This window comes from Diceros bicornis, chromosome X (assembly GCF_020826845.1).
Source record: "Diceros bicornis minor isolate mBicDic1 chromosome X, mDicBic1.mat.cur, whole genome shotgun sequence".
Lineage (NCBI taxonomy): Eukaryota > Metazoa > Chordata > Mammalia > Perissodactyla > Rhinocerotidae > Diceros > Diceros bicornis.
In genome coordinates this window covers 121831750-121854989 of record NC_080781.1, presented here as the reverse complement: position 1 = coordinate 121854989, position 23240 = coordinate 121831750, and the positions used below count along the sequence as shown (strand labels likewise).

At 38.4% G+C, this 23240-nt stretch overlaps 1 protein-coding gene across 2 annotated transcripts in view; it reads left to right on the top strand.

Annotated features, from left to right (window-relative positions):
- GPC3 (glypican 3) overlaps positions 1-23240 on the top strand; it is a 413594-nt gene that overhangs the window by 209605 nt on the left and 180749 nt on the right. For both annotated transcript variants that reach the window (XM_058536778.1, XM_058536777.1), the window contains one exon: positions 12362-13056. In XM_058536778.1, the coding sequence (XP_058392761.1) occupies positions 12362-13056 (695 nt within the window). The remainder of the gene's footprint in view (positions 1-12361; positions 13057-23240) is intronic.

Below are 23240 nucleotides of genomic sequence, written 5' to 3'. Positions count from 1 at the left end.
GGGAGCCAGGACTAAGGTTATGACACGAAATGCGTGATATGAACTTTATGATGCTTGATAGAGGTAGACCATAAATTTAGTCTATCTTTCCAGCAACAAATGTAAAGTGGGAAAAATGATCAGATACATGAATCACAGCATCCAGAAGATTAAAACAAACTAGTTTTTCAGAAAAGCTAATGGAGAGTAAATGATAAGAACTAATTGGGCTAATGGGGCAAAGGGGTGGTCAATTGTTGCAAAGTCATAAATTTTCTAGTAGTTATGGATATTTATTTCTTATTTCTGAGGATCCTTTGAATGAATTGTTTCAATCGTCTTCTCTGGTCTGTAATAGCCTTTGGGGGAAATTCTATATCTATCTGTCTATCTATCTATCTATCTATAAAATGATATATATAATAGCCCTTGAAAAATATCTTTATTTTATTTTTTTCTTTCACTCATTTCTTTATTTCTGATTGCTGTGTCTTGGTATTTAGAAGCCTAGTATGTGAAACTTAAAAAGCAAGACTACATACATTTACAGTCTTGGTCATGGGCCTGCAGAAATAAATGGCTTACATTTAATAGCAACTTATTTCTAAGCTTGATCAATTCTAGCTAAATTAATGTGGAACATAAAGTGCAAGAAAAATCCAACAGAAGTTGGAGCAACACTTTTAGTGTCTTCTCTATGAACTGTTCTAGAAAATGTGGGGGCTTTTCTCACAACCTAAACTTGCCGTTTTTATGTGGCTGATTTTTAAAAAATCATTCAGTATTCAAAAATAACATTGAAATGTGTTACCTATTTGGGTGTTTTGGTCCATTAACTTTTTCCAGTGGTTTTTCCAATTAAAATTACATTGATGCCATATGGTATCTATTGTATGCTAAAGCTCCCTAACTCATGAAAGAAATGTCATAGCAGATTGAGGGAAAAAAGAGGGAGTGAGTTAACACTTCAGTGGTTCTAATCACTAGTTCCATCAGAGACTAATTTCCAAGGTCCAGTTTCTCTCTCTCTCTCTTTTTTTTTTTTGTGAGGAAGATTAGCACTGAGCTAACATCCAACTCCAATCCTCCTCTTTTTGCTGAGGAAGATTGGCCCTGGGCTAACATCCATGCCCATCTTCCTCTACTTTATATGGGACACCACCACAGCATGGCTTTATGAGTAGTGCATAAGTCCACGCCCGGGATCCGAACTGCGAACCCCGGGCAACCAAAGCGGAGCGTGCCAACTTAACCACTACACCACTGGGCCAGCCCCTATCATTTTTTAAAAAATTAATAAACTTTCTTTTTTTAGAACAGTTTTAGATTTAAACAAAAATCAAGCAGATAGTACTTAGTTCCTTTCTGCTATCTCTAAATTATTAACATTATTAACATTATTAGTATTGGTGTGGTACATTTTTCACAATTAATGAACCAATATCTATACATTATTATTAACTAAAACTACATAGTTTATATTGAGTCACTGTTTGTGTTGTACAGTTCTATGGGTTTTAACAAATACCTAATGTCTTGTATCCTCCATTAGAATATCATACAGAGCTGTTTCACCACCCTAAAATTCCCATACCTCACCTATTCACCCCCTCCTTCTTCCCCCTAAATACGTGGCAACTGCTGATCTTTTTAGTGCCTCCATAGTTTTGCCTTTTCCAGAAGGTCAAATAGTTGGAATCATACAGTTTGTAGCCTTTTAAAACTGGCTTCTTGCACTTAGCAATAGACATTTAAGATTCCTCCATATCTCTTTGTGGCATGATAGCTCATTTCTTTTTATTGCTAAATAGTATTCCATGGTATGGATATACCACTGTTTGTTTATCCTATTGAAGGACATTTTGTTTGCTTCCACTTTTTGGCAATTACAAATAAAACTGCTATAAACATTCATGTGCAGGTTTTTGTGTGAACATAAGTTTTCAAGTCAATTAGGTAAATGTTTGGGAGCACAATTGCTGTGTCACATAGTAAGAGTGTGTTTAGTTTTGTAAAAAACTGTCAAACTCTCTTCCAAAGTGGCTGTACTATTTTGCATTCCCACCAGCAATGTTGCTCTGCATCCTTGTAAGCATTTGGTATTGTCAATGTTACGAATTTTAGCCATTCTAATAGCTGTGTGGTAGTATCTCGTTTTTTTTTTTGTTTGTTTGTTTGTTTGTTTTTTGTGAGGAAGATAAGCCTTGAGCTAACATCCGTGCTAATCCTCCTCTTTTTGCTGAGGAAGACAGGCTCTGAGCTAACATCTATTGCCAATCCTCCTCCTTTTTTTTCCCCCCAAAGCCCCAGTAGATAGTTGTATGTCATAGTTGCACATCCTTCTAGTTGCTGTACGTGGGACACGGCCTCAGCATGGCCGGAGAAGCGGTGCATCGGTGCACGCCCGGGATCTGAACCCGGGCCGCCAGTAGTGGAGCGCACGCACTTAACCGCTAAGCCACGGGGCCGGCCCGTATCTTGTTTTAATTTGCAGTTCCCTAATGACATATGATGTTGAGCATATTTTCTTATGTTTATTTGCCATCTGCATAACTTCTTTGGTGAGATGTCTGTTCAGATCTTTTGTCCATTTTTAATTTGGTGGTTTGTTATTTTTGAATTTTGAGTTCTTTGTATATTTTGAATACAAGTCCTTTATCAGATATGTTTTGCAAATATTTTCTTGCAGTCCGTGGCTTGTTTTTTCATTCTTCTAACAGATGTTTTCCTCTTCATTCTCTTAACATCACAGAACAGGTGTTTTTAATTTTAATAAAGGCCAACTTATCAATTTTTTTCATCGATTGTACTTTTCATGTTGTATCTAAAACCTTGTTGCTAAACCCAAAGTAATCAAGATCTTCTTCCGTGTTATCTTCTTAGAGTTTCGTAGTTTTGCATTTTACATTTAGGTCTACAATCCATTTTGAGTTAATTTTAATGAAAGGTTTAAGGTTTGTATTTAGGTTTATTTTTTTTTGCATATGGGTGTCTGATTATTTCAGAAGCATTTGTTCAAAAGACTATCCTTTCTCTACTGAATTGCCTTAGTCCTTTATATGACTCTGTTTCTGAGTTCTGTATTCTTTCTATTGGTTATATTTCTTTATTCTTTTGCCAATACCTTGCTGTCTTGATTACTGTAACTTTATAGGAATTCTTAAAGTCAAGTAGTGCCAGTCCTCCGATTTTGTCATTCTTCGGTGTTGTGTTGGCTATTCTGGGTCTTTTGCCTTTCCATGTAAACTTTAGTATTAATATCTACAAAATAGCTTGCAGGGATTTTGACTGGGATTCCGTTGAATCTATAGATCATGTTGGGAAAAATTAACTTCTTAATAACATTGGTTCTTTCTATCCATGAACATGGAGTATCTCTCCATTTATTCTTGCACATATTTTGTTAGAATTATACCAAAGCATTTCTTTTTTTGTGTGTGCTAGTGTAAATGGTATTGTGTTTTCAATTTGAAATACCAGTTAATGATTGTTGGGTATAGAAAAGCAATTGACTTTTGTACATTGACTTTGTATCCTGCAACCTTGTTATAATTGCTTATTAGTTCTAGGAGAATTTTTTGTCAATTCTTTGGGATTTTCTACATAGACAATCATGTCATTTGTGAACAAAGACAGTTATTTCTTCCTTCCCAATCTGTATACCTTTTATTTCCTTATCTTCTCTTATTGCATTAGCTAGGACTTTAAGTACAATGTTGAATAGAAGTGAGGAGAGAGGGACATCCTTGTCTTGTTCCTGATCTTAAGAGGAAAGCCTCTAGTTTCTCACCATTACGTATGATGTTGGCTATAAATTTTTTGTGGATATACTTTATCAAGTGGAGAAAGTTCTGCTCTATTCCTAGTTTGCTGAAAGTTTTCATCATAAATGGTGTTGGATTTTTGGCAAATGCTTTTTCTACACCTATTAATATGTCATGTGATTTTTCTTCTTTAGCCTGTTGATATGATGGATTACATTAACCATTTTTTGAATGTTGACCCAGACTTGCATATCTGGAATAAATCCCACTTGGTCATGGTGTATGATTTTTTTTTTTACATTTTTGGGTTTGATTTGCTTATATTTTGTTGCAGATTTTTGAATTTATGTTCGTGAGAGATGTTGGTCTGTAGCTTTCATTTCTTGTAATGTCTTTATCTGGTTTTGATATTAGGGTAATGGCCTCATAGAATGAGTTATGAAATGTTCTCTCTGCTTTTATTTTCTGGAAGAGATTGCAGAGAATTAGTGTCCTTTCTTTCTTAGATGTTTAGTAGAATTCACCTGTGAAACCATCTGGACTTGGTGATTTTCTTTTGGAAGGTTGTTAATTATTCATTCAACTTCTTTAATAAATATAGGTCAATTCAGATTATCTATTTCTCCTTGTGTAAGTTTTGGTAGTTTTTGTCTTTCAAGGAATTGGTACATTTCATCAATGTTATCAAGTTTCAAGGCATACAGTTGTTCATAATATTCATGTATTATCCTTTTAATATCCATGGGATCAGTAGTAATGTCCCCTCTTTCATCTCTCATATTAGTACATTGTGTCTTCTTTTTTTCGTTGATTAGCCTGGCTAGATATTTTTAAATTTTATTGGTCTTTTCAAATAACTAGCTTTTGATTTCATTTAATTTCTGTATTGATTTTCTATTTTCAATTTCATTGGTTTCTGCTCCAATTTTTATTATTTATTTTCTTCTGCTTGTTTAAGTTTTATATTGCTCTTCTTTTTCTAGTTCCCTTTGGTGACATCTTAGATTATTGATTTTGGATCTTTTTTTCTTTTCTAATATATGAATTCAATGCTATAAATTTCCCTGTAGACTGCTTTTGCTTCATCCCATCAATTTCAATAAGTTGTATTATTTTCAGTTAGTTTAAAAATATTTTAATATTTCTCTTGAGACTTCTTCTTTGTCCCATGTGTTATGTAGAAGTGTGTTGTTTAATTTGCAAATGATTGCATATGGTCTTGTTTTCTTTTGGTTATTGATTTGTAATTTAAATCCATTGTGGTCTGAGAACATTCTTTATATGATTTCTATGCTTTTAAATTTGTTAAGGTGTATTTTCTGACCCAGAATGTGGTCTGTCTTGGTGAATGCTCCATGTGAACTTAAGAAGAATGTACATTCTGCTGTTGATGGATGAAGTACCCTATAAATGTCAATTAGATCTAGTTGATTGATGGTGCTATTTGGTTCAACTATATCCTTACTAATTTTCTGCCTGATGGATTTTTTAGTTACTGATAGAGGGGTGTTGATGCCTCCAGCTATAATTGTGGATTTGTATATTTCTCCTTACAGTTCTATCAGTTTTTGCTTCACATATTTTGATGCTTTGTTGTTAGGTGTGTATACATTAAGGATTATGTCTTATTGGAGAATTGATTTCTTTATCATTATGTAATGCCCCTTTTTATCCCTGATAATTTTCCTTCTTCCAAAGTGTGCTTAGTTAGTCTGAAGTTAATTTGGCTACTCTAGTTTTTTGTTAGTTAGTGTTAGCATGGCATGTATTTCTCCATCCTTTCATCTATATCTTTATATTTAAGATGTGTTTCCTGTAGACAATCTATAGTTGGGTCTTGTTTTTATATTTACTCTGATAGTCTCTATCTTTTACTTTGTGTATTTAAACCATTCACATTTAAAGTAATTAGTGATATAATTGGATTAATATCCACCATGTTTGTAACTGCTTTCTATCGTTGCACTTGTTCTTCATTATGGTTGTTTTTAATCTTCCTCTCTTTTTCTGCCTTCTTTAGTTTTAACCAAACATTTTATATGATTCCATTTTTTTCCTTTCTTACACATGAATTATACTTCTTTTTGAAAATTTTTTAGTGGTTCCTCTAAAGTATGCAATATATATTTTTAACTATTCTAAGTCCACTTTTATTTTATTTTATTTTTTTTAAGTCCACTTTTAAATACTATGTTGCTTCAATAGTAGTGCAGGTACCTTATAACAGAGTATTCCCATTTCCTCCCTCCCATCCTTTATAACATTACTGTCATTCATTTCACTTGCCCGTATGCTATAATCACCAAATACATTGTTGCTATTATTACTTTGAACAGTTATCTATTAGATCTTTTTTTTTTTTTTGCTGAGGAAGATTGGCCCTGGGCTAACATCCGTGCCTGTCTTCATCTACTTTATATGTCTGCCACAGCATGGCTTGATAAGTGGTGTGCAGGTCTACACCCGGGATCCAAACCTGCAAACCCTGGGCCAGCAAAGCAGAGTGTGCAAATATAACCACTATGCTACTGGGCTGGCCCCTAGATAATCTTTTTTTTTAAAGAAAGAAAATATTTTGTTTTACCTTTATTCCTTCTCTAGTGCTTTTCCTTTCTTTATGTAGATCCAATTTTCTGGCCTATATAATTATCCTGAATAACTGCTTTTAACATTTTTTTACAAGGCAGGTCTACTGGTAACAAATTTCTTCCATTTTTGTTTGTCTGAGAAAATCCTTATTTCTCCTTCCCTTTTCAATGTTTATTTTTCTGGAAACAGAATTCTAAGTTGGTGGGTTTTTTTCTTTCAACACTAAATATTTCACTTCACTCTCTTCTTGAATGCATGGTTTCTGGTGAGATGTTTGGTGTAATTCTTATCCTTGTTCCTCTGTAGGTAAGACTTTTTTCTTCCTCTGGCTTCTTAGAAGATTTTCTCTCTGTTTTTGGTTTTCTGTAGTTTGAATATGATATGCCTGGGAATTGTTATTTTTGTATTCAACCTGCTTGTTATTCTCTGAGCTTCCTGGACCTGTGGATGTTGTCTATCATGAATTTTGTGAAAGTTTTGGCCATTGTTACCTCAAATATTTCTTCTGCTCTATGCTCTCTTTCTGGAATTGCAATTACACATATTTTACACCTTTCGAATTTTTCTCACAGTTCTTGGGTATTCTTTTCTAGGTTTTTTTTTCATTCTTTTTTTTTCTCTCCCTGTTTTGGTTTGGGAAGTTTCTATTGACATTTCTTTAAGCTCATTGATTCTTTCCTTGGCTGTTTCCAGTATACTGATGAGCTCATGAAAGGCATACTTCATTTTCATTTGTATTTTTGGTTCCTATCATTTCCTTTTGATATTTCTTAGAGTCTCCATCTCTGTATTTACATTACCCATCTGTTCTTATATGTTGTCCACTTATTCCATTAGAGCCCTTAACATATTAATAATAGTTATTTTAAATTACCTGATATTTCCAAAATCTGTGCCATATCCAAATGTGGTTCTGATAATTGCTTTGTCTCTTCAGACTGTTTCTCTTGCCTTTTAACATGGCTTGAAATTGTTTGTTGAAAGCAGGGCATGATATATTGGGTAATAGGAACTGAGGTAATTAATCTTTTAGTGTGAATTTTTATGTTAATCTGACTAGAAGCTGGGCTATTTAATGTTTGCTGTAGCTATAGGTGCCAGAGGCTTTCATTTCCTCCAGTGTCCTTGTTTTATTTTTTTCCTCGCCTACTGATTTTGAGTTTCCCTAAGAGCTCCTTCTTAAATAGGGTCTGTGTCTTTCTGGTGGTAAGGTATGGGGGGAGTGGAAGTGGTCTATAATCTTATGATTAATCTTAGTCTTTTAGTAGGCCTAAATTTTTGGGCTGTGACCTTCATAAGTTTTTCTCAGCCTTTTTTCTTTTCCCTTTAGGTGTGACAGGAAGGCTAAAGGGGGCTGGAGTTGTCTAATTGCCCTTCTCCCAGGTATATTAGTCTTTGTTAAAGTTGTGTACCTTGGAGAGCAGCCATTTGTTAAGGAGAACACTCATGGTGTATTTCTAAATTATTACTTTTCTCCTCCCCCTGCCTGAAAAAACAAGATTTTTCTTGGATCTTCACCATGAAAAGTTTATGTGTTTTCTGGAAGTAAATCCCATGAAGTGCATGGGACCCATAAGACTGATTGCACACTTCACATATCAAACCACATCTGGAGAATTGTGTCCCTTTTGAACACGAAAATTTAAGGAGGACATTGACAGCACTAGAGTGTGTCCAAATAGTGGTTATCAGGATGGTAATGAGGGCACCTACAAATCCAGAAACCTTGCTATATTGGGATATGTATTAACTCAGTTTATTAGATCTGTTTATCTGTATCATTTATCTTTTTATATATTGTAAAAAATTTAGAATATTTTATGTTCAGTGCTAAATTTTTCATTATAGCTCTCATTTTGCATTGTTCCAATTTTTCCTGGACATAACACTTGACTTCTTCTCAGGAAAGACAGAAGAAAACCTCCTCCAGCTTAAGTGTACATTATTATCTGACCAAAAATATCAATGGACTGAACTTCCTTGCAGTGATTCTAGCCCTTGGCTTCATTTCATGAAACCTCAAGTTGCCAACCTCAAGATGAGCATCACTTTTCACCTAGTGTTGGTTCCTATAAGTCCCCAAGGAGCCTTTGCTTGAGCGGTTATGGTTTGGTCTGTTGTCCTGTGATATAGAAGTAAGGGGGTTGGGCAAAACCCAGAGATGTGCTAAGTGGATTCTGAGCTGTGAAAATTGGAGCACAGAGCACATGTGAGCTTGAGGTTAGATATGAACCCCTAGCCCTTTCCCTGTGCAATATGCGTTGTTGTTATTCTTTCTGCAGAAGAGTTCATGATCTTTTGTAATTTTCTTTTTCTATTGATCCAGCAGTGCTAGTAATAGAAACTTAAAAAAAAAAAAGGTTATGGCAGTACAGTCTATGAAATTCACTGTCATATGTCTTGCACATTAGAGAACAAATGCACTGTACTAGAGATGAAATTTGCCTTGTAGAGAATTCATTTTAGGGTATCTGGGATGACTGAGATCTATAGGGTAGCAGTGCAGCAGCAGTCTTCCTTTTCTTACCTCATGCTGCCCCAAAGCAAAAGTGAGGACGTCCGACTCTGCTTTGTTGGTCTTGGGCTTCTAATACATTTCCGTTTGGAGAGGAGAAGCCAATGGGAAAATAATAAGCTTAAAAAACGTAACTTTCTACAACGATTTTTGAGAATATGTGTGTTGTCTATAGGGCTGAGGGCAGCCAGCGTGTAACCGTTGCTGTGAGACACTAGTTTGAGTTGAGTACTTCTACTTTGCAGTTGTGTGACCCTGAGAAAGTGCTTAAACTCTACTGAACCTCAATTTCATCATCCATAAAATGGAGATTTTTTTCATGGACATGGAATCACTAATTCAAAAAGATATATGCACCCCTATGTTCATTGCAACATTATTCACACTAGCCAAGACTTGGAAGCAACCAAAATGCCCATCAATGGATGAATGGATAAAGAAAATGTGGTATATATATATATATATATATATATATATATATATATACAATGGAATACTACTCAGCCATGAAAAAGATGAAATAGTGCCATTTGCAACAACATGGATGGACCTTGAGGGTATTATGCTGAGTGAAATAAGTCAGACAGAGAAAGACAAATACTATATGATTTCATGTGTGAAATGAAACATATGTTTCATATGTGAAAGATAAAAAAACACATAGATACAGAGAACATATTGCTAGTTACCAGAGGGGAGGGGGTGGGGACAGGACAAAAGGGATAAAGGGGCATATATGTATGGTGGTGGATAAAAACTAGATTATTGGTGGTGAACACGATGCAGTCTATACAGAAGCTGACACATAATAATGTACACCTGAAATTACACAATGTTATAAGCCAATATGACCTCAATAAAATAATTTTTTAAAAAGTCATCAGTTATACAAACCACCAAAGAGATTTAATAATATAAGGAAAAGTTCTGAAATATTTAGAATAAATTTTACTAACAAGAATAAATATTTTTGTAATCTTAAAAAAATAAATGGGCATTTTTTTTCTTGTTCGTGCCTGTAGGATTGATTCCGACTCCTAGTGACCTTGTGTACAGCAGAGTGGAACCCTGCCCAGTTTTTTGCACCATCCTGTCACCTTATGGCGCCATATCAGACAGTGCTCTGCTGCTATTCATAGGGTTTTCATGGCCATTTTTTTCAGAAGTGGGTGGCCAGATCCTTCTTCCTAGTATTTCTTAGTTTGGAAGCTCCTCTGAAACCTGTCCACCATGGGTGACTCTGCTGGTATTTGAAATCTCAGTGGCAGAGCTTTCAGCATCACAGCAACACACAGCCACCACAGTATGACAACCGACAGATGGGTGGTGTGGTTCCCTGACCGGGAAACGAACCGGGGCAGTGGTGGTGAGAGTGCCAAATCTTAACCACTAGAACACCAGTGCTGGCTAAAATGAAGATTGCAATATCAAATTCAGAATATTGTTGTCAAAAGTATGTGTCATAATATACTTGGAAGTATTTTGTAAACTCTAAACTCTAAACATATAGCTAGCTTTTGAGTATTTTTAAGACAATGACGGTGTATCATTTATTTCCATCTACTCAGCACTTATGTACCCCTAGTACCTAGCACAGAGCCTAGTATGTAATAAATGATTGCTAGCTGAAATTAAAACGAAGGAATATTTTTAAATTTCCAAATTTTTGATGATTTTAAAGACTTCATTGATTGGTCCTTTGCATTGGACTAGATGGTCTCTTGGCCTCATTTAACCTTTAGATTCAAGGATTGAAAATAAAGTAGCATGTGGGGTTAGGAGGAGATTGTTATGAAATAGACACACTTTCCAGGAATTGCTTAATGTTCTAATCAAAACAAAACGAAATGAAACAAACAAATGAACATGTAGCAATTGGTGGAAATGAAGATTAACTTTCCCAAGTGGGCTTGGAAGCCCAATAGAATTGCCCTGGCATCTGCTCAACATTGCTGGGCATGTCATAAGCCCAAGGGAAGAATCTAGCAAGCATGTTCTACCTTGTGAGGGATCTGGGGCAGATGGTGGTGGCACAACCTAGAGCTAACTTCTGCCACAGATGACTGAGATGCTGGACTAAGTGATCCCAAGGAGCTGTTGGAGTACAGTCTGTCTAGTAGTCTGAAAGTGGTAATAATTTGATTTTTCAAGGCTCATGAATTGGCATCATTTGGAGGACATCTGTCATGGACCTTTGCACTTTGGAAGGAAATGAAAGAAAATACTAAGTTAATTTTAAATGTCTCAGGAAACTTGGTTATTTTTGTTTGTTTTTAAACTGTCTTATTTCTGGGAAAACCTGTTATTGTGGTTGTTTTCCCTTTCCTCACGTCAGTGTGAACTCTGACTATTTGGGTAATTTCTGTCTGGAGTGTTTCAATGTGAAGAAAATGAAATGGTGACATTACTACTTTCTCTCTCAAACCAATGACACTAATTGGGCCTTATGCCAAGGAGTAGGGGCAGCAGATGTAATCCTGAATTCATAGTCTCTTTAGAGTAGATAAGGCTTCCAAGCCATGTGGAAGCTGAACTTAACCAGGAGGCTTAGCAGTTATCCTTCCAGATGTTCAGCTTGCAAATACCAGAGGTGTTATTTTCAATATCAAATGTATAGATAAATGCCTGGATTGTTTTTTCCCATCCAGATACCCATTTAGGGGACAAATTCCATTTCCAGGTCTGGCAATCTGTCAGATGGCTCCCTTTAAAGTTATTAGAGAAAATCTACCACAAATTATTAAATTCGTGATAGCTTTTATTCTTGGCCAAGAATTTGCCTCTCCTCCAGGGCTGAACAGGCTTAAATTGTTATGAGTTTATATAGGCTATGGTTTGTTGTCAAATATTTATCTCTGTCTAAAAATGAAATGTCTTTAAAGACAATGTTTTAACTGAATAAATCAATGAGGGAGAGAGAAATAACTTCTCATTTAGCCATTTTGTGTGTGTGTGTGTGTGTGCGTGTGTGAGGAAGATCAGCCCTGAGCTAACATCTGCCAATCCTCCTCTTTTTTCTGAGGAAGACTGGCCCTGGGCTAACATCCATGCCCATCATCCTCCACTTTATATGGGACGCCGCCACAGCATGGCCTGACAAGCGGTGCGTCGGTGCGCGCCCGGGATCAGAACCGGCAAACCACGGGCAGCTGCAGCGGAGCACGCGCACTTAACTGCTTGCGCCACCAAGCTGTCATTTAGCCAATTTTTAATCAATATTTTCATGAGAGGCCGAAATGTTAACTGAATCCTGGCTCTTGTCATTTGAAATATAATTTGTGTGTTTAGGAATTTATGTGCACATCAGGGTTTGGATTTCATGTTCAGAAAGGAAAATTGATTTATTGGAGCAAACTATTGCAGAAGTAGAGGCAATGCCGGAAATGAATATGAGTCAATTATTTAAAGCACATGGAACCTTAATCATGACAGCAATAGAGAAATCTCAAATTCAATTAAACCCTGGATTTTCATGCTTTAATTTGTGGGCATTTCTATATCTCTTATTTTACAGAGGCCTTTGAAATTGTTGTTCGCCATGCCAAGAACTACACCAATGCCATGTTCAAGAACAACTATCCAAGCCTGACCCCACAAGCATTTGAGTTTGTGGGTGAATTTTTCACTGACGTGTCTCTCTACATTCTGGGTTCTGACATCAATGTGGATGACATGGTCAATGAATTGTTTGACAGCCTGTTTCCAGTCATCTATACCCAGCTAATGAACCCAGGCCTGCCTGAGTCGACCTTAGACATCAATGAGTGCCTCCGAGGGGCAAGGCGTGACCTGAAAGTATTTGGGAATTTCCCCAAGCTTATTATGACACAGGTTTCCAAGTCACTGCAAGTCACTAGGATCTTCCTCCAGGCCCTGAATCTTGGAATTGAAGTGATCAACACAACTGATCACCTGAAGTTCAGTAAGGACTGTGGCCGAATGCTCACCAGAATGTGGTACTGCTCTTACTGCCAGGGATTGATGATGGTTAAGCCTTGTGGTGGCTACTGCAATGTGGTCATGCAAGGCTGTATGGCAGGTGTGGTGGAGATTGACAAGTACTGGAGAGAATACATTCTGTCTCTCGAAGAACTGGTGAATGGCATGTACAGAATCTATGACATGGAGAATGTACTGCTTGGTCTCTTTTCGACAATCCACGAGTCCATCCAATATGTCCAGAAGAATGGAGGAAAGTTGACCACCACTGTGAGTATCAGTCTCCAGTTTTTAGGGGATTTGAGTCCTACTGGGGTAGGGCAGCCTGGACAGCAGCAGGCACTGGTGGAGAGAAGTAAGAAAAAGATAGGAGGGTGGGCAGGGATGATAGAGGGAATGAATGACGTCACAGAGCTAGGCAGTGCATTAAGACCACAGGCTGTGGAGTCATAACTTCTGGTTTTGAATTTTAGCACTACCCTTGCCTGCTGTAGGATCTTGGGTGAATTATTTTGTCTTTATAATACTCATATTTCTGGTTCATAAAATAGGGATAAAAAGAACATGTTCTTCATAGGGAATAACATATGTTAAAGCACTTAGCATGTGCCTGGAACATGGTAAGTCTTCAGTAAATATTAGCTATTATTACCATTGCTAGTTATCATAATCCTCTTGACAACCCTTTGAGGTAGGAGCTAATATCTCCACTTTATAAGTGAGGAAACTAAAGTTCAGTGAAACTGTAACTTGCCCAAGGGAACCCAGCCTATAGTTAGCAGAAGAGCCATGATTCAGATTCAGATTCATGATTCAGAAATTGATCAGGTCTCCTCTTAATTAAATTATCACCGATTTTTCTGATTCTGATTTCACTCTCGTGTTCTGAGTCAGGTATATCACATTACCATTTTGGGTAATGACTTTAAACACAGGAGACCCATCTAGAACCCACCAACTAAACCTACAGAAGAACATAAGCGAGTAGTATTCCAATACTACTCAGCCATAAGAAACGATGAAATCCAGGCATTTGTGACAACATGGATGGACATTGAGGGTATAATGCAAAGTGAAATAAGTCAGAGGGAGAAGGTCAAATACCGTATGATTTCCTTCATTAAGTAGTAGATAATAACAACAATAAACAAACACATAGGGACAGAGATTGGATTGGTGGTTACCGGAGGGGAAGGGGGGAGGGAGGAGGGTGAAAGGGATAATTCGGTACATGTGTGTGGTGATGGGTTGTAATTAGTATTTTGGTGGTGAACATGATGTAGTCCATGCAGAAATAGAAGTACAATGATGTACACCTGAAATTTTTACAATGTTATAAACCAATAAAAAAAAAAAAAAAAGAACATAAGCGAGGCAAAACATCCATGTTTTCCAACAGTTGTTTTTGCAGCCTTGATTGTACCAGTCTAAGCCTGACGGGATTTGTGATGTGGGTAGGACAGTTCTATAAGTGTAGCAGCAGTTTTCTTGGTTTCAGTCAGATATTGTTAGTTACATTGTACTTGCCAAGCAAGAGTGCACACATTCAGAACCACAGGCGGCACCCACTTTTCAATGTGGAGCAGAACATACAGCCAAGTGCTACAAGCCAGATCCCACTAAGGTGGTGGTGACTGATTCCTGAATGCTGCCAGTTTTGTAGAAGGAAGTGGCAGAATCCTATAATACACTGCTATTGTTGAGTGCCTACTACATTTCAGATGCTCTGCTGACCAGTTTACATAATATTATTTCATAGTAATCTGCGAGATAGGTCCTAAATTGTCCCCATTTTACACAGGAGGAAACGAAGCTTAGAGAGGTTAAATACCTTGCCCAAGATCTCAAAGCTAGTTAAGTGGAGGTGGGAGGAGGGGGCTGGGATTCAAACCTAGGCTTGGTTGGCTTGGTTGGCTTGGTTGATTCATTCTCTTACTTTCTATACAGTGCAACTGCTGTGTACTCTGAGCCATTGCTTACTCAGAATGTGGAGAGCAGATCGGGTCATTTAGCCTTATCTTTAAACTCTGGAAGTACAAAACCATAGGGGTAATTGGTTTCTTTGGTGAATTAAACTAGGAAGGAGGACAGAAATGATGCAACCCACGGCGTGGCTACTTACAGAGCTGCTCTAATTGCCCCATTCACAATGTTAGTCATTTGAAACACATTTGCTGAAAAAATATTTTATAGTAAAATGAACAGAAATATCGTATCTAATGGTAGTGGCTAATTATTCCCTTGACTGCTTTATAATTCGAGGCCAGATTCTGGGGCCTTATGCAAAGGTAAATCTCATAGAACTAAAAAAATGAAAAGTCAGTGCATTCATATGTTTATTTACCTGATATTGATTGAGGGCCCACTATATGTCAGAAACAAAGCAAGGGTGCCAGGGGTGTGGAAATGTCTTCAATAAGAGGAAAATTAAGGAGACAACATTAAAGATAGGGTATAGGAGTGTTTAAAGGTTGCCTCTGATATTGTCGCTGGACAGCAACATAATTGATCTTGAAAGCATATATTCTACTCTAGTGCTTTTAAACATAAAAAATAGGGTGGGGAACTGGTAAGGGATTAAGTGCATTGTTTTGATCAGGCTCTAGACATGAAGGTTTATTTAGTAAGTGTTTATTAAGCATCTGTTTTGTTCATGGCACTTTGCCAGGTGCTGAGTATTCAAAGTTACCCAAGACATAGTTTTTAAGTCTTGAAAAGGTCACAGTCTAGTTGACAGACAGACATGTAACTGAATAAATTTCACCATAGTGAACATTTCACTATAATGCGAATGTTGGAAGGGCCATGAGAGATCAGCTAGTCCAATCCCATTGATTTACAAATGAAGAAATAAAATTCAGGGAGGCTTGTCCAAAGTTATATATAATTAATGGAAAAGCCAGAAGTAGAATCCAAGGTCTTCTGCTGCTATGATCTATTGCTTTTTCCACCATACCACTGTGTCTCCCATTAGACCTTCCCAGACTTTCACTCTAAAAGCTCCATTAGGATTTTGCAAAGACGTTGTGAACTTAAGTTGGATAGCTATTTTGGAGTGCCAAACCTGCTATATTTTAGGTGCACATGTGTGTGTGGGTGTGTATGCAGAGGGAGTACATTTCATGTCATTATCATTCAGGAAGACAGGGCTTGGCTGTCAAGAGGTGCTCAGTGATGCAGTCCCTTTCTGTTTTGGTCATTAGGGCCTGATTGCTCCCAGTTCCCACCTGGTTATGAGAGCATGAAGTCTGCCTTCCCCAGGGAATGCCTGAACTAGAACAGAAAGCATATGTAAACTCTGCCTTGTTACTGTTTTATGAGCACCAACTCTAAGTAATATATACCAAATGGTGGGGGTGGGGGAATCATTGGCCAGGTGTGATCCAGCCCATACCCTGTACAGGCCAGAAAGAGACTGGGCCATTTATGGGAGGTGAGCGGAAGTGAGGGCTGGGTACACTGCAGAACTCTATTCATGTTAACAAACCCACAGAATGCCCCAAAGCGAAAGCTGATTTAAAATGAAAGCATTAATGAGATTCTGTTGTAGCACACTCACCTTCCTGTTGTGACAAAATGTAAAACCCTGCCAGTCTGTCCTGCTTGAGATTAAGACCTGGTGAGGGACCTCTTTGAAAATATGTTCTTCCTGAGCTTTCTTGGGACAGCCTTTTTAGCTAGCTACAAGCCATGCCATGACGTCTGCCATACAGCGACTTTGCCCAGTTGTGTTGGTGGCTACCATCTACCCCAGATTATGACGGACGTTTTGGTCTTCTAAGTGAATGGGGCACTGTTAAATTTTTATAAGTATGGCTTACTGGTGCTTTAGATTTCAATTCTTCAGACTACCAAGTGAAGGCATGCAGGCGAATGTTGGGGTATTGTTTCTGGCAGCACCCCTGTAGGTGGTAAGCATCCAGTCCCCAAACTTGGCTCATCGTCACAATCACCTGTGGAACTTGTTAAACAGATTCCTGGAATCCGCCCCTGGGGATTCAGATACCATAGGTCTGTGGAGAGTCTGGAGAATTTGTCATAGAATTTGTTATTTTAGAAGCGCCCTAATTGATTCTGATACTCCTTGGGAGCAAATCCAGCCACGTTGTTTGGAAGATAAAGTAAGACCCAGAGGTTGGAGATGAATGACAGTTAATGGCAATGCTAGGACCTGGGATTCCTCGTCTATCAAACGGGGTTGATATATAGGGATTAATTGAAATGATATGTTCAAAGTACCTGGCAGAGTTCAAGGCACATGGCGGGTACTCACTAAGCCCCAGTCCAGTACTCTTTCTACCATATTTTTCTAAGTGCCAAATGGACAATGGGTTTTTCTTAAACTTATTTTTAAGTGCCAAGACGTTTAATGTTATTTTAGTCCAAAGAAGTGAATAAAAATAGTGTGTGGGGGGGCCTGCCCGGTGGCGCAAGCGGTTAAGTGCGCGCGCTCCGCTGCGGCGGCCCGGGGTTCGCTGGTTCGGATCCCGGGCGCGCACAGACGCACTGCTTGGTAAGCCATGCTGTGGCGGCGTCCCATATAAAGTGGAGGAAGATGGGCACAGATGTTAGCCCAGGGCCGTCTTCCTCAGCAAAAAAAGAGGAGGATTGGCTGTTAGCTCAGGGCTGATCTCCTCACAAAAAAAAAAAATATATAGTGTGTGTGAAAATGTATGTGTGTGACTGCATGTGTGTGTGCATACACATGCACATGTATAAGTGTGTGTGTTTGGGAAAGAGAGGAGAGGAAGGAGAGGACGGGAAGGAGTGAGAGAAAATCTGTATGAAAGTATTAATGATGGGACTTTAAATAGATCCATCTTGACTCTTCATCTACATTTGTGAACTGGGTTAGATATCTTGGCCCCAACTGAGTATTGAGTAGGTCTGTAATAGTATTTGGGTGAGAATATCACTGTTAAATTTATCAGCACATTATTGTATTCTGTGTCTTATACCTTGAAGCAAACACAAATATGTACAGTTTTCAGTACATATATTTTCAACATTGTTGTTACACTATACCCAAATTGTTGAATGCCACAACCTTCTTTTTAAAATGCAATTGTTTTTATTCTGAAACCATTTTGATTGTCATTACCATATTCCTATGTATGGATTATATGCATAGCCATTGTAGATTTCACATATAATTCACCCATTCATTAAATGAGTAATAATCAACATGTTGGATATTTATTGCTCTCCCAGAAAGTTTCCCATAACTTTGTGTGATTTCATTTACTTTTTTTACCCCTCAAAGTAATTGCTCACATATTCTCACATGGCTGTTTGCAATTTTATTTTTCCATTCGTACTCATGTACTTTCTTTAATGATTCATCTCAGAATTTCTCAGTGTTAGTGCTTCCTCTCCCACAATTTCATTACCTTGGCTTGTTATATGCTTCACTGAACGTTGTGCAAAACTGCAACCTTTTCTACCACCACTGTTTCTCCCTTTCTTTCCTCATTGTGATATTCATCTTAGCAGTATTGTAAATAAGATTCATTTCAGGAAACATTTATTGAACATCTAATTGTGGAAGCACTATGATAGACACTGGGGGTCACAGGGAGTGGCTGGAAAGATGACCATGACTCTGTTGCTGCCCTCAGGGGTCACTTGGCTAGCAGGTAGCAGAGCTAAGATTCAAAGCCAGATCTGTCTGATGCCAAATCTCATGCTTTTAACCGTTATTCTATATTGTTCTCTCTCAAATAGTTCCACTCTCTCTTCACCAGAGTCTTCATTCCCGGAACATGGGCTAAGTAGGTTTTTATTATCTTGTTTAATATCCTCTCCACTGTTTTTCCAGCTGCACAATCAGTTTTGAATTCATTCTCCCTCCTCGGAGACTTTTGCTACAGTATTTCCCAATGAAGTACTAAAAGGCATAAGATTTTTAGTCTTCATAACACTTAAACGCACAGGGTGGTTTCTGGGGAAAGAAGGAATGTTTGTGTAGGTGATGAAAGACCCAGTCACACAGTGGAATAACTTTGCCTAGTATCTATATGAACAGTGCCAGTGGTGACGAATAGCTTATCTTCCAGTTGCAATGTTTAGAATCTGCCCGTTGGACCAACAGATAGTTTTTAATGCATTTGCCTTTGGTTCTGGACCTTAACAGTACATCTGAGTCTCCATTATGGAGTTTCCTTAATAGTGACATTGCCTGCTGAGAACCTAACATACCCTGGTATCCAAGCACATCCATTTCCCTTGCTAGAATTTCTGAAGATATTTTCAGTGAAGTCAGTATTTGTATGTGCTAGGAAGCTCTGGGGAAGATTCTCTGTTGATCCTCAATAATAATTCACTCTATCAAATTCTTATATTTTGCTTTCTGTGTGAGTGACTGTAACTCATCAGAATTTCCAAGATTAGCCCTACCTTCCTCTCCGCTTTTGAAGGCCGAGGTTATTTCTCAGGTGTCAGAATGTCAGTGTTTTTCTCTTCATGCTATCACTTTGGATTTTCATTTTTTAGTTTCAGATAGAGATACCTTGTCTGAATTCATACAAGCTGTTTTCAGTACCAAGTGATTTCAAAGTGATAAAACCAAGAAAATGGCTCACTACCTAATTAGTGTCTGCAGGTCAGCATCTAGAACTGTGGTAAGCAATGTTATTTGCATGAGATCCATTTCTGGAAAGATGAAAATGTTTACAGGCTGCCATCCTTTTTTCATTCACAATAAAAATAACTTTAATGATTCCCACGGGGAAAATATATAGTTTTTAAACATAGATTACCTATTTATCGAAGAGAAGAATACAAATGAAAAAAAGGGCACCACTTTTAGGCGCAAAATGTTGATTTCTGTGCAAATTTCAAACATTGGTCACACAAGGGAAGCTTTTTTTTAATGCTTCATCCTGAAACTGTATGTATTATGAGTCATATTAGGAAATTAAGTTGGCTCTTCAGAAATCTGGAATTACTTCCTTTGCCTTAGCAAGAAGTGCCAGAGTGATTACCAGTTGTTTTATATGTTCTGAATCTTTAGAAAGAAGTTTTTCCTCCTTCTGTTGTCTGTGGACTGATGTGGCAGGGACATGTCCTTAAGAACTGTGAAAGATCTAGGATTTTTACCTAATTGCAAGCTAACAAGTTATCTGGCCACAGTTTCATGGACGTTAGTTAAAGACACAGGATTCCTGGCTCAGAGACAAAGGACAGTTTATTTCTCACAGCAATAGCAATAGCCAGATTATCAGCATTTGTGGCAGATCCCCAAGCCCCAATTCCCACACGGTAAGGTAAAGAAGGCCAGATGACCCCTCCACACACAGTGAGTTGCATTACAGGAGAGGAACCTTGGGCTTAGGGAACTCAAATCTTTTTTTTTTTTTAATTTTTATTTATTTACTTTTTTCCCCCAAAGCCCCAGTAGATAGTTGTATGTCATAGATGCACATCCTTCCAGTTGCCGTATGTGGGACGCGGCCTCAGTATGGCCAGAGAAGCGATGCATCGGTGCGCACCCGGGATCCGAACCCGGGCCACCAGCAGCGGAGCTCGCGCACTCAACGGCTAAGCCACGGGGCTGGCACCTCAAATCTTTTATGATAGGTGGTAAGCCTGCCTGTTCTTTTCTCTGAAAGGGGATACTATCTCTGTCTTCCAAGGCTGTTCACTATACAAAGATACTTGAAAAAGTCTGGAACAAAGGGCATTCCGTGCCTCTGTTTATGAGACATGCAGAAACACAAGAGACCCATGTGGAGAATTGTCCTGCAACACATGGTCCCCCAAGCTTGGATGGCTGCAAGAGCCTCTCAAGTTCACAATGTTTTTGGAGGATCAGGCAAGGAAATTAGAAGTTAGTAGAAGACACTTAGCTCAGCCTGGACTGGTTGGCCAAAAGGCAGGGCTATGTGCACCTGCTGTAGGGTAGCAGAAGGCACATCCAAAGACAGATTAGTGGCAGTTTTCTTAGCTCTTCAGAGAATACTTTAAGAAGAAAATATGAAAGGGGCACCTGACTGTTGTCTCTGGTTAGGAGTAAACTCTGCTACTTTGGGCCTCCAGCTACTACTTTATTGCTCTCTCTTTCAATCTCCAAGCTATCTTTTCCTTTCTTGCTTGTTCAGGCTCTGAGGTTGGTAGTTTTCTATTGCTAAGTGGCTTGACTAAATGAAGTTTTGTCTTTTACTGCACTACTAAGGTCAAGCATGTGATAACCACAGAGTAGTAAACAGATGATTATCCATGTCTACTGGGAGTGACGTGGAGGACCGATTTGTCCTTGGAGTATATTCAGAAAGGTTAGAAAGTCAGGAATGTTCACCCAAGTGGGCAGAAGTCTAGGAATGCCTCCCCGTGACCTGATATTCTGAGAATCTGTGTGCTCCAAGAATGACAGTGAGAGAGTCCAAAGTGCCTTTTTTATGTTGAGTGGCCAGGGAATCAGAGCACGGTGAAAGCAGCCTCCTACCTGGTGAGGGCAGAAAAGCCCCCGGATACTTGCTCTCTTCACTGCAAAACCTGAACCGCCTCAGAAAACATGGAGTCATGTACACGGTGTGATTCGTCGGTGATTCATTTTTCCCCACTGGGAATAAGATTACTCTTGGCAACTGTAGCACTACATCACTCACTCACAATAGTGTCATAGGTAACCTTGGCTCACTAACCTCTTATGCCTATGCATTTTGTTATCTTGCTCACATCTCCAGCAGAAAATGCTTTCTACTTGGGCTGGTGTTTTTTTTGTGAGGAAGATCAGCCCTGAGCTAACATCCATGCCTATCCTCCTCTTTTTGCTGAGGAAGACTGGCCCTGGGCTAACATCTGCCCATCTTGCTGAACTTTATCTGGGACGCTGCCGTAGCATGGCCTGACAAGCGGTGCATTGGTGCGCACCTGGGATCCGAACCCCGGGCCGCCACCAGAGGAACACACACACTTAACTGCTACGCCACAGGGCCGGACTTTTGAGCTGTTTTTTAAAAGGCAAGATGATGGAATTTGGGGCAGATTTCTTCCAGTGTGTTGCAGTTGGAAGATAAAATAAAAAACTTCGTGGGGCCATCCTGGTGGCATAGTGGTTAAGTTCACATGCTCCGCTTCGACGGCCCGGGGTTTGCAGGTTTGGATCATGGGCGCGGACCTATGCACCGCTTGTTAAGCCATGCTATGGAGGCGTCCCACATACAAAATAGAGGAAGATGGGCACAGATGTTAGCTCAGGGCTAATCTTCCTCAGCAAAAAGAGGAATATTGGTGATGGATGTTAGCTCAGGGCCAATCTTCCTCACCAATAAATAAATAAAACAAAAAAACAAAATAAAAAAAAACTTCGTCATTGCCAGCAGCCACAGCTGTCTGAGGGCTGGTACTGGGCACTGTACTAGGTCTCACAGTTTACCATTCTTCTCCTTGTTGGGGGTAATATTAATAGGGTAAGAGAAATAACCTCTGTTTTCGTGAAAGTACAGATTTCTTAATGTTCTTTTAAAATGTCCCTTTGGGGATTGGGGTTCAGAATGCATCAGACTTCTCAAAAGCAATGCTAGAATGTGCATGAGGGATCTTGTTGAGGTGATGAAAATGTTCTAGAACTGATTTGTGGTGATGGTTGCACAACTCGGTAAATTTAGTAAAAATCATTAACTTGTACACTTGAAATGGGTGAATTGTATAAATCCAAAAATATACCTCAATAACATTGTAAAAAATATTTCATAAAATAAGAAACTGTGGAATTAATATATAAAGTATTTCAAATACAATGTATAAGCATATTATAAAACAGCTAGTAAAACAACACATGTATAAATATTAACCGTATCATTCAAATAAATCACTACATAAAGTAAAACAAGAACAAATAAAAGCAATGCTGGAAGCCAGGAGACCAAAAAAAAAAAAAAGTCCCTTTAGGAAGTGCAGAATCCAGCAAGGCTCCTTTTATATTTCATACAGGGGGTGGGAGATCAGGGGAGGGTTGATGCTGCCTTCTTACTACCCAATTCAAATTCTTTCTGAAGAATATTCAGAAAGTGGATTAATTTTTCCTTTTTTCATTCCACTCAGAATGCCTGAAACAGATAAAGTAGGAAACGGAGTCATTATATTTGGGCGCTGTCTATTATCATTTACTGACTGAGAGTCTATCTAAGCCTTTCTGCTTTTTGCAGATAATTAATTTTGTGCCTAAAAGTAGGAAAGAGTGATTGTAATCAGTATGTTTGTACTTTCAGCTACAAACAGAGCCCATCAAAGATATGCAGTACAAATAAACCTCATAAAATATGCAGCCCAAGCACTGCTTGAAGTTAATGTGCTATCTTTGTTTTTCAAAGAAAAAAATTATATGTATGATTTTTAAAAGTCATTCTTGGCATTCTTATAAAGTTAATAGATGAACCCCTCTTTTTCTAACTCAAGCCTACACTGTGAATTATTTTTATCATTAAATATCATGAAGTAGAGCTGAAGGAGAC